Source organism: Cephus cinctus, unplaced genomic scaffold, assembly GCF_000341935.2.
Source record: "Cephus cinctus unplaced genomic scaffold, Ccin1 Ccin1_scaffold0265, whole genome shotgun sequence".
Taxonomy (NCBI): Eukaryota; Metazoa; Arthropoda; class Insecta; order Hymenoptera; family Cephidae; genus Cephus; species Cephus cinctus.
Genome location: NW_014332976.1, coordinates 1 through 12,524, shown reverse-complemented (window position 1 = coordinate 12,524; position 12,524 = coordinate 1). Strand labels below are relative to the sequence as shown.

General features: G+C 39.1%; 1 protein-coding gene across 19 annotated transcripts in view; it reads left to right on the top strand.

The window, feature by feature from the left end:
• Positions 1 to 10,003, top strand: part of LOC107265960 (disks large 1 tumor suppressor protein) — a 167,760-nt gene extending 157,757 nt beyond the window's left edge. For 12 of the 19 annotated variants that reach the window (XM_015735936.2, XM_015735934.2, XM_015735940.2 and 9 more), the window contains 12 exons: positions 2,842 to 3,055; positions 3,190 to 3,347; positions 3,424 to 3,673; positions 3,760 to 3,862; positions 4,383 to 4,421; positions 5,239 to 5,280; positions 5,677 to 5,793; positions 6,379 to 6,528; positions 6,604 to 6,776; positions 6,858 to 6,967; positions 7,052 to 7,143; positions 7,223 to 10,003. In XM_015735936.2, coding sequence (XP_015591422.1) covers positions 2,842 to 3,055; positions 3,190 to 3,347; positions 3,424 to 3,673; positions 3,760 to 3,862; positions 4,383 to 4,421; positions 5,239 to 5,280; positions 5,677 to 5,793; positions 6,379 to 6,528; positions 6,604 to 6,776; positions 6,858 to 6,967; positions 7,052 to 7,143; positions 7,223 to 7,332 — 1,558 coding nt within the window. In that variant the 3' untranslated portion in view covers positions 7,333 to 10,003. The remainder of the gene's footprint in view (positions 1 to 2,841; positions 3,056 to 3,189; positions 3,348 to 3,423; positions 3,674 to 3,759; positions 3,863 to 4,382; positions 4,422 to 5,238; positions 5,281 to 5,676; positions 5,794 to 6,378; positions 6,529 to 6,603; positions 6,777 to 6,857; positions 6,968 to 7,051; positions 7,144 to 7,222) is intronic. The other 7 variants (XM_015735935.2, XM_015735939.2, XM_015735937.2 and 4 more) reach the window with 7 other exon arrangements.
• Positions 10,004 to 12,524: the final 2,521 nt, after the last annotated feature.

Genomic DNA, 12,524 nt, shown 5'->3' with positions numbered 1-12,524 from the left:
AGGTGCTGCTGATCGTAAAGCAGAGACGTGGCTCGAAAGCATCATGAGCTTGTGCGTGAATTCCAATGTGATATTATCCATTTCCTGTTCAAATTTACATTTCGCATAGATTTACATTTCACGAAATCAGGTTTACTTTCTTTTTTATTTCGGATGACTTTTTTCGATTTCGCATAAAAGCTTCGAATTCTCATTTTCGATAATCGATAGCCACGTGATATTTCGATTTATAGTTACCGATTGAGTGCCTTAGTCCTTAAATTTCTGTCTCTTAGAAAATGAATAATAAATTCCTTACACAGTTATTGTTACATGCGATAGCCGTGAGAGTCACTTTTATACATTACATTAAATTAGCCTTCTTATGGTGTATCTACCGTCCCACGAAGACTCACTCTCATGGTCGTTACGCGTGGCAAGGTGGACCTCTTCCATACCTGACTGATTTATTTTGCATACGTTGGCACACATAATTATTATCCACGCCCTGGCCCCTCGCTATCTGCACCCACCGACTAATTTCGTGGTGGTTAAACCACAAACAGCACTTCTGCGTCGAGAGAAAAAAAAATACGTCAAACAGCCCCAAGCCGTTTGCTATTTTTATACCAAATTAATTCTCAGCAGAGACATGAACGTGACTACCGTTTAATTTAATAATTCATGGCAACCCCACGGGACGGAACGAGCTTAAATGGGTTGAACTATTGTTCAACATCGTCACTGTGCGACAGGAGAGTTCTCGCAGACTCGATAGTAAAGCACATAGTCATGTAACATAATGTACATTGTCATATACACGAATAAACATACCATACAAAATTCAATTGTCCGTTGCAGTCTTCTGTTCGGAAGATTTCTTCTACCCTGTCTACTGAGATGAAAAAAAAAAAAAGTAAAGGAAAACATGTTTGCTCTTTCGCATACAGAATCTGCTTAACCCCTAGATGTTGACTTGTCAAACAACGTAGAAGCCCTCCTTCGTGCCACGTTTACAAGACAAATCTCTGGTTACGATCGCGAGCTCGACATTATTGGCGGGAAATTCATGCAGGCACATGGGAGCCAACGTGCAAGTCAGCTTATTTCTATTGATCTGATGATAGCCCGCGAGCCGAGGCGAGGCGCGCATGGCGACGCTGCGGCCACCTCCAGCCTTTAATCCGTCGTGACGCCCTCGACGTCGAGACGGAACAGAAAACCCTTCTCCACTTTAGCTCAGAGCCACTTTGCTACCTCAAGTCAAAATAAACAATTCCGTAAGGATTGTTCTCGATCCTGAGTATATAGCAGACGCGCAGCCCCAGCTAAGACTCTGTAGATCGCGAGTGAAAACCAAGTGTTACGTTCGCTGAAGGAAAATCGTGTAACTCTCAGTTCAAGTGACTATCGTGTTCAAGATACACACTGAATAAGGTCTTTGGGATTTCTTAATGGATTATGGATCTATCCTGAGACACTTCTTGAAATCTACACGAAGTGGAACACTTTCTCACGCAATCACTCCGTTCTTACGCAGCGTCATTGCGCTCCTACGTAATGTGCGTACAGTACTTGAATTTCAGTTATGAATTCGCGGGATTTTCTCCGTCACGTAGAAACGTGTCACGCATACTTCGCAGTGTATATGTGCGCAGAAATAGTGACTCTCGTGTCTCCTCGCGGCGGAAGTAATGATTTTCTACTCATCTTGAACATGGCACTGAGTCGTTTCCGCATTTCGAAAGTCAGTTGGGTACTTACCAGTCTTATACCTTGTGCCAGACCTCTGGCATAATTAAGCGTGCCGTGAAATAACTTGTGCGCGAGAGAAATGACAAACGTAGTTGACATGCGTATTTCTCCACTTTTTTTTTTCCATTCATAAATTCACGTAAGACGCCTGCGTGCAGATACGGTCAGGAAATTAATTTACCCTGAACTTACGTTTCTCATAACATCCCATGCAAATATCTGACGACTGTCGAATACTACGATTTTAAAAATTCCGAGTCAGTTTAATCTCGTCACGTGCATTCGCGTGGGAATATTCATAATCGTCGTCAATGTCATTCTCGTCAACCTTAACAATGCTTGCATGGTAGGAACATGACTACTTAATCCAACGCCTATTTTAAGGTCTTTGTTACCAGAGGAGAAAGGCTGGTATATAGGACTGTCAAGTGGTCGTAAATAGGGTGAGCTTTCAGGGGGTGGTTTGTAGGTTGAGAGGTATTACCGCAACCTGTCCTTAACATGAATCCTCATATTATACAGAACACTGCTGAGGGTCCTTTAGTTAGAAGGACTCGACGAACCGTTCGAATTTCAATGAACACCCCAAATTACCACGTTCATTCGATCGTTCCCTTGTCTGTTGCGTCTTTGGATATGAAATAAGGTTTATGGATCCTGGACGGTGTTTGCATAAGGATAAATAAAGATTGAGCATGCTATTTGACACGCTTTGTAAAATACTTCATGTACATTCCAACTCGATGGGTTTAGGAACTGAGAGTATATCTTTTAGGTCAATTTCACGGATGACAGTATGTACCCAATAACCGTTGTAACGTGTAAGCTAGAGTATAGTATCGAATCGCATTACGGTCTATGTATATTTTCCTATTTGCTCGTATACACATTGGGAAATGTCACGCGGATATTACTCCGAGTAACCTTTACACTCTAGAGCGAAAAGATAAGCGTAAGTGTATCTGTAGAGTAAGGAAGGTGCGCGCGATATGGATTACTTTGAAATGTCATGTTTCTGATGGAAGTATCGTATCTTAAAGAGCAAATGATTATGATGAATTTTATATAAAATTTTTAACAGTGAATATTTTTTTGCATCTTTTACAGAGAGGTCCGCACGGTCATCTTGAACAAGGGATCATCCGGCTTAGGATTTAATATCGTTGGCGGCGAAGATGGTGAAGGTATCTTTATCTCGTTCATCTTAGCCGGTGGACCAGCCGATCTCAGTGGCGAACTTCGTCGTGGCGATCAGATCCTCAGTGTCAATGGCATCAATTTACGAACCGCTACCCATGAGGAGGCGGCAGCCGCCCTCAAGGTAAATTATGGGAAATTAAATAAAAATATTGTGGAAGTGGGTCGCACTCTGCAAGGTGGAGAGAAAACTTATGAGAGAAATCCAAGCGTTCGAGATACACTCTCAATAAATTATACACTTTTATTATTCCTCAGGGTACCGGCCAAACAGTGACCATCGTGGTCCAGTATAAACCTGAAGATTATAACAGGTTCGAAGCAAAGATCCATGATCTTAAGCAACAGATTTCTCAGCAGAATATGATGACAAGCACCCTCATGAGGACCTCACAGAAGAAATCCCTCTACGTTAGGTAACTAGAGTACAAATAATAATAATAACGCAATACCATTAAACGATTCACTTATGCAAATCCTTCACTCTTTCAGAGCTTTATTTGACTACGATCCTAATAAGGACGATGGACTTCCGAGTCGCGGTTTGGCTTTTCGCTATGGCGAAATTCTTCATGTAACAAATGCCAGTGACGACGAATGGTGGCAAGCCAGGAGAGTCACTCCTCAGGGAGAAGAGGAAGGCTTGGGTATAATTCCTTCTCGTAGACGCTGGGAACGAAAGCAACGTGCCAGAGATCGTTCCGTCAAGTTCCAAGGACACATGCCCGTTATATTGGACAAGGTAGACATACAGCTTTTAGGAATAATCTTTAGTACCTACACTCTGTGAATTTCGATTTTCTAACGTACTCATTGGTGCAATTGCAGCAATCGACATTGGACAGGAAGAAGAAGAACTTTTCGTTTAGCAGGAAGTTCCCATTCATGAAGAGCAAAGATGACAAGTCCGAGGATGGTTCAGACCAAGAACGTGAGTATACCAAGCCGTCCAGGCATGGGACGTTCGTGCACGTTCGGAGCATGTTTAAACCCATGTGTTTACATGTTCGTCACATTTTGCCACTGATGTATCGTTTTTGTTCAACCCCGAAAAGATAAATAATATTCTGTTCATTTATGTAACAAAATTTAACTTCTAATGTTTTCGTTTGTCTTCTGTAATTTGCTAACAGTCGTGAAAACCTTGTTGAATGAATTTTAAAGAAGTTTGCCCACCCCTAATAAAAAAATTGTTCTACTTAATTATTCCACGACATCAGCTCTGTCACAAGTCTCAGAGTATATAAAAAAAATTCAATTGTTATTATTCGTCTATCTTTTCATTATTTCTGACTTGAGTGTTAATACAGAACATATCACTTTTTTTCGTGCGGTCTTATCCCTATGTCGAGACTTATATATATCCTCGTATGAATTGCCCAATTCCCGAATGAGCTTTTGTGTTTACCATGTGATACGTGACATGTGTTTTGTTTTGCCTGCTTGTGTAGGGTCGCCCACCACACCTGAGAATGAAAACGATCCTACGCGTAAGTATTTTATGTACAAATTTTGCCCCCTTATACGTTTTACACGTCTGCTTGTTCACCGCATAACCCTCGTGCACTGTTGTAAAATTCGTTGTATATTTAGTAATCTGACTCGCTTGTGAAATTCATTCGATATTATGTAATATACTGTATAAAGCTTGTCCCTATCTGCAGTAATAATCCAGCCACCATTTATACGTATAGGTTCTTTGATCATTTCGATTACGAATTATAGTAAATCTGAAGAAAGCTGGGAATAAACATTGATGAGATACACATTCATTACTGAAGCTTTCACGCGATTCAATTTCTCTAATTAGCGCTGATAATAATTATCACGAAAATGGAATAATTCACTCATGATTGAATTCAAATATTCTATACTATTCTCACACTCATATTGAATATCAAATATTTATCATCCTACGTTTCTAACTGTTAATGTACAGGGTGATTCAGCATAAGGTGATTCATTTGATTTTACGCTAATACAAAACAGACAGGAAAAAACGTTAATAAGGAAGTCGCGTGAGTTCAAGGAGAATCGTGATGTATTATTTGTATAAATTTTAAATTCGTCATTCTCGCAGTAGTGCAATTAATAACAAATGGAAGTCATATTATGTGCACGAATAGTAGTAGACGTGATGGAAACATAAAGTAACATAACATAACGACATCCTCAATGTCAAATTCATTCATGTATTTTGTCAGACGGAGATGATTTTGCTTCGAGATAGCGCTTTATTAATCCTGGCGTATTAATGCAGCTGCTTTTTCGCAATGTATACTGAAATATGAACTTATTATGTTCTAGCATTCATGCTGTGCTACACCCAGGACGACACTAACACTGAAGGTAATCACGTCTCTCATCTCCTGCACCAATTAACAAATTCGCGTTCATTAATATTGCCCAATCACGAGGCACTATTGTTCAAATGCTTTCACATTGTGCCGTATACCATCTGTCGAATGGCTTTGTGCACTTTTGGATCACACTTTATGATAATTGTTACATTGGTAACTTTCAATTATCGTGCAAGTGTCATATCTAGATAGTATTTTCACTATCGTACGGTGGCTTAGCAACGTGAAAATGTTATATGTCACGATGAACAAAATTGAGCCAAAGCCATTAATGCATTAGCTGTTATAACTATTGTTGCCCATTGTATTCATCCTCTCATTATAGTCAACATATGTAGGTCATCACGCAAATCTCAAAACAACGTCTTTCCTTTATTTATTTAAGATTTGTCTTCCGCCACAGGAAGTAAAGAAATTTTATATCGCGTTGAACTGCCCTATATGGAGGAACTGACTTTAGTTTATCTGGAAAAGGACGGTGATGAGAATAATGAGGAGCTTAGTAAGTCAACGTGTGCGGAGTGAACTATTCATAGACTAATATTACACATTGTATCTTACATTATTGCATAGGCTATAGTTAACTGCAATATTCTTAGAATATCGTTAATAATTTATCTGAAATTGCTTGGCGCAGTCGAGTAGCTGCGAATCGCTTGCTTTTTTGTCTTGCCACTAACACTTCCCCTCTCAGTAACGAGCGCTCGTATAATTAGGACATCATTCGTTGAGATGGACCGTCTGATAAGTATTGCGTTTGTCGTATTAATCAAGTCCTATTAACAATAACAAAAAACTGTAGTGCACATGTCGAACAATTTTAGATTTGAAACGTGACATTTGATATCGTACGAAAAGCGTATTTCAATCGATCATCAATCATGTATCCTAAGTAATGACAGTCACGGTCTGTAAGACTGTTAGAAAAGTTTTTGCTACCCGTGTGAATATATTCTTTCCTTTTTTCTTTGTTTTGAAGACTGACATCTCTAACATTTTTTAAACCCTGTCCTGCCGCGAGAAAGTTTACAAGAGGCGGATTTGTTTCGTTGAAATTCTGTATTTAACAAAATAGTTGTCATTGCAGGCAGCGAAGAAAATGTTCTTTCCTACGAGGCGGTGCAGCAACTTACCATTCAGTACACACGGCCTGTCATCATTTTGGGTCCTCTTAAGGATCGCATTAATGACGATCTCATCTCCGAGTTCCCAGACAAATTTGGCAGCTGCGTGCCACGTGAGTGATCTTTAATGTCATATAAATATATTCGCTGTCGAATAGTTTGTATAAATGCATTAACATTTCTTATAGATACGACGAGAAGTAAAAGAGAATACGAAGTAGACGGACGGGATTATCACTTTGTCGCGTCGAGGGAGCAAATGGAAAGAGATATTCAAAATCATCTCTTTATCGAGGCTGGACAGTACAATGACAATTTGTACGGCACGTCTGTAGCGTCTGTTCGAGAGGTTGCAGAAAAGGTATGTAGCACTTTTTAGAACTTTAATTTGTATGTTATAATTATATGAAATGGTTATGTCTAATTTGTTTGCATCGATTAGGGAAAGCACTGTATTCTTGATGTGAGCGGAAATGCTATCAAGAGGTTACAAGTCGCACAACTCTACCCAATAGCGATCTTCATTAAACCTAAATCTGTCGAGTCTGTTATGTAAGTGTTACTCGTTGTTGCCACTTCAGTGACACGAAAATCAAGTGCAGAGGTGTATAATAATTTATTGATGCCTTTGTGCAGGGAAATGAACAAGAGAATGACCGAGGAGCAAGCAAAGAAGACATACGAACGCGCTCTGAAAATGGAGCAAGAGTTTGGAGAATATTTTACCGGTAAGATACGACTTGCGTATTTTTATTGGCTTTACAATTCCATGCAGTATTATAAGCTGTTTATTGTTGTTTCTTACAGCCGTAGTGCAAGGAGACACACCAGAAGATATTTATGTTAAGGTGAAGGAAGTTATCACCGAACAGTCAGGACCGAACATTTGGGTACCATGTAGGGATCAGCAACTGTGACGTCCTGCCCCCCATGCTCATCCCAATCATAACGCTTGGACCCTACCTCCCAGGCGTAAAGATTAATTATTATTAATAAACCAATTAAGTAACACTCTAACGCCTTTTCCCCACCTAAGTAGCACAATGTCCTAGTTAAGGCGCGCGCGAAGCTCTTCGCTTCGAGTATAGAGTCTTAAATTTGCCACAAGGAATTTAAGAAAGATGAAAAAAAAATCCTATGAAAAAACTGTAATGTTCAGTCTCCCTCTCACAATCGTTAAGGATTATAACGCTGTGTGAATATCCTACTCGGGAATTATAATCCAAACAGTGTATTACAGCGTTACGCAAATGAGAAGTTTCGCTGGGATGAGTAAAACATGCGAGAATCCCGAGGGGGGTTGTGTTATTTTCTTTAATATGAAACGTATCAATAAGAAACATGACCGATACTCATCTTGGTACCGGAGAAATGTGATTCGGGTAGAGTTTATGAGAAAACTTTTCGAGCAGTCGAGTCGCGTATCTCTTATCGCTTCTATTAATCCATAACGTTTGACTCTGTGCATATCGCATCGTGCGGTTATCGCAATTGAGATAAAATAGCTCTCCTCGATTCTCCAATTTCTCTAGGTTTTTCTCATCCTAGTCGAATCCTGCTTGTTCGTACGTATCGAAATAACAGTGGCATAAGGAATGAGAACGACTGAGATAAAAATTTTACTCGATTATCTACTTATAACTGCTTTTATCCATTGACTGTAAGATGTTACTGAGTTGTCATGAATAAAACATGAAGAATAATATACGAAAACGAATAAAAGGATTGAACGCTACTTAAAGGAAAAAAAAAAAAACGTAGAAAACGAGGACAAGGAAATCACGGATAAAGATAACTGTTGTTATAATCGAGCCGAATCAAATTCGTTAAAGGGAAACCTCAATTGTCACGACACTGATTATTAATCGAGGGAGCGGCAGTATGATAAATGATTATAACGGAAATCAATTTCGAACACTTTTTGATAAAGATTTCTGGCTTCACTGACTCCTTATAGCTTGTCGTTTACATTTGAGTGAAGTAGCAGCGATATTTTTTAATGTACTTAATCGCATAGTGCGAATGACTTTATCAGAGTCTCCTGTGACGATAGCGGAAGTTTATCGCGAGAATGTATGTATCTGACCAGTACATGAGTTACTAACGTTACACTGTAATATGCGCGATGAGGTCATACGATTGTGTCTCGATGAATCGAAGGGAACGAATGACGGATGTAAAGGGAGAACCAAAAAAGAAAATGGAAATAAGAGGAAAACACAGAGAGATAATAAAATACTAATTCGCCGCACGAAGGTATGTCGTGAGGACTCGTGTACGCACTGTATGCAGTGTTCAATCGTCACGATTAATTGTAATTCGGACGTGTAACCTCACGATCTATCAAACCTCACAGGACAAATCTCTAGAGCTAGAATAGCGATATATAATGTTTTGTACAGCTAGAGGACTAAGCCAGTAATGGGTTACGTGCAACATTATATAGAGACACTATTGTAATTTAAATACCACTACTAAATTATTATAACAGTAGGTATATTACTGTAAATACCTATATCTGTATCGAGACGACATTGAAAGACGCAGAAAGTAAAATTTGAATGTAGGCCTCGGCTAAAATATTGCAAGTCCGTTCGCGATCCGCGCGACTCGCTGCCAATAATTAATATTAATGAATAATCTTCCGCGATGTACGTACAAATGACATATGACGACGTAGTGTATGACTCTGTTAGTGCATTTGTAAGAATTTTCATGAAACGATTGTCTAACTCATAATGGACGTAGACACTTTTTTTATGTTGATTTTTATGAACGACCGTGTCAGACAGCGGAGGGGAATTGAATGTCGGATAAACGTGAATCGTTGTTAGTAAAGCGCGAGTTTGCGCTGTTCACAACGGACTGTACTTACCTTACATGGAGGTGTCGATAATTAAAGGTAAAGATACAATAGATTTTTAGAGAGAAGAGTTAAATACAACTATTATTATAACAATTGTTTGTCAATTTAATTGTAATATAACTACATAATGGTAACAGATAGAATTATAATTTATACCGAAGGTCTGCGCAGTAGTTTCGGCCAATCTAACGTTTTCCAAATTAATGAAGCTAATGGATAATAGAAATAAACACAATATGTCATGAACGGTAAACACAGTTGCCTTTGCTATGCGAATTATAAACGTCTTCAGTTATTATCTAACGCGTAGTGAGATTTTTCTGTTGGAGCGAAAAGGAGCTTTGCGCAGGCATAAACCGTCGAGTTTACAGCATGCGATGGATCCTGAGTTACAGCTGCCCTATTAGAATGAGCGAAGTCGGTTATGAATTCGTGTGAAGTTGCATGGGAACGCGATGCATACGAGTAAAGACTAATGCGATGCAATAATTATACGCTGTGTGTCGTGTTCCTAGTGTAAAAGTTAAACTGAGGCCCAGAATTCACCAAGTAAAAAGATCTGTCTCGATATAACAGAGATGAACGTATAAAGAGAATAACTATTACAAAACACCTATTATGCATCTCTATAGTCTATTTAATAATATTACTTATTGAATTATCAATCTCATGTTCACCTTGTTTCATCGTTTTTAAATAGTTAATAAACGTTTTACCAATTTTACGAATTAGTCGTTACTCCTGGTAGTCCTTTTATTCCTGGTTTCATTATACAACTTCATTCCAGTGATCTTAACAATTTTATTATCATGCTGCAGAGTTCTGATAAACCTGTAGGATCAAACAATTGAATAATATATGGCCTCTTGTCTTTCTGGTACCGAGAAACCCTGTTTATGTTTGCGGAAAAGGAATTACAAATGTATATCACAATTCATTACTACGAAAGACTTGCTGGCGCTATTAAGGCTCGTTATGGCATTTTCCAAAGTTCATAAAAAATACAGTTGTCAATGGGAAATTGTTCTACGGTGCCAGGTCAAAATCCAGGAGTAGTGTTCACGAATACATTAGGGAGCAGACAAATATCTTGCTAGCCGATGAAGCTGATCCGGCAAGCTGAAATTTAAATATTAAAATATTAAATTATTGAAATAATTAAATTAATCAATTCATATATCATCAGGTATATATCATAAATCATGGCAAGAAGCTCTCAGAAGTACTGAAAATTGCGAAATTTGTTTGAACGCGGTCATGTCGCGCAGGACCGAAGAGTGGGGAGAGCGTTAAGCGGGTACCCATCCTTAAGGCGCTCATTCTTCCACGAGCCGGTTTCCTATATTGATCTCTTGGAGCTCCCGTCCTATCCATTTCCTTTCAATCCGTTTCGCTTTTCTTTCTTTCACTTCTATTAACACTGTTCTTTGTTCATTTTCATGCTATCTATTAGAATTTCAAGTACTTAATTGCTTTTTCGATATCATTTGAAATAGAAAACCTAATTTACTTTGTTGGCCAAGGGAAGTTAAACGAACAATAATATTACATACATTCGATGCGCAATGAAAAAATATTCAATGATTGTCACATTAGATTTCCAGAACATCTCTTCCTATCCTCTTCATTGTTCTTCTCTTACTCTTTCTTTTTGAATTCACTCTCTCTTTATACTTGTCTTCTACGAAGAGAACTAATTAATTTGGCGAAAAAATATAGTGATTCCTTCTTTCTTCTCACTGTGAGTTGTCGTGTCAATCATCAATTGTGACAGTCGGAACATCTGCGATTCAAATAGCAACTGCTGATACCATGATACAAATAGACGAGGTATAGCCACTAGCGAACGTATTTTGGTCCGGATTGTGCTGGTCCAATGACGTCACGTTCGAAGCCAACATGATGCCACTACATGCAACAACGCCGTCGCAAGATGCACAAAGCTACGCAAAGATGAGTAGGAAGATGCACCACGCTACGGTTTTAAGCGATATCAAAATAATGGCACTAAATCGTAGCGGCGAGTCTGGAAGTAGAATTTTGTGATCATCGCCTCCGTCGACAATGCGAATCCCGTCGTAGCCGAGCTAAACGTGAACACGAACGCGTAGCTTGGCGGGCAGAGGTTCTCCGCTACTTAACGCTGGTTCCCAAAGCTACCTTTAGAACGAGACCGTGAACTATAGAATTTCTCAAGAACTATTGAAAAAGCCTATTGTTGAAACATTCTTAATACACTTTTAAGAAAGTGCAGTGCCAACCTGACACACGTGTAGCACCTCAATTATTACTAAATATTATTGGATCTTGATTTACTTGAGGTTTTTCCCCCCTAGTCTTGCGCGCGATAGCCGCAGGACTCGGGGGTTTTCCTCAATAAAAAGAAAAAAAATGGTCCCCTATGGGGCCTCGGAGGGGTCGTTGCACCCTTGTGGAGAGGCAGGACCTCACGGAAATGGGCGAGGAGGGGCCCATTTCTCTCCCTTATACTTCCGACTTTTCCTAATTCTTCCACTGTTCTCTTATCTCGCTCCTCTAGTATAATCTGGTCTTCGTGTTGTAATGAGCCAAATGTTAATAGTAGTGACTTCCATAGGATAATAGCGAAAGCTAGTCCTGCTAGAGTTTATATTTCTTAAAATTTGTCCTGTTGCTGCCTGGTGTCGTCCCATTCTGTCTCGGACTTCCAATACGAGTGGACGTCACCAAGCAACACAGCAAGTCATACCTAAGGTAACAAGCAAAATTCTTAAATGTAATGAGCCAAATGTTAATAGTAGTGACATCCATAGGATAATAGCGAAAGCTAGTCCTGCTAGAGTTTATATTTCTTAAAATTTGTCCTGTTGCTGCCTGGTGTCGTCCCATTCTGTCTCGGACTTCCAATACGAGTGGACGTCACCAAGCAACACAGCAAGTCATACCTAAGGTAACAAGCAAAATTCTTAAAAGTTAGAGTCGTTGATTTTCATGTATATTTTTCTTCATAACTAAATGCAGGGTGTCATACAAAGATAGAAAGGGCTTTCATTTAAACCACTATATGAAATTATTGACGGAGATATTTGCCAATCGATGTGATCGCATAGGTCCCTGATAATTTGGACATCAACCAGTAAAAAGGAATATCGCAAACAATTCCTCCATAATTTTATCAACGATTACGAAGTACATCATGTTTTCGAAACAACGAGCAGCTAAGCGATATTATTTATTTTAGTTTGGTTTCTGTAATTTGTAATG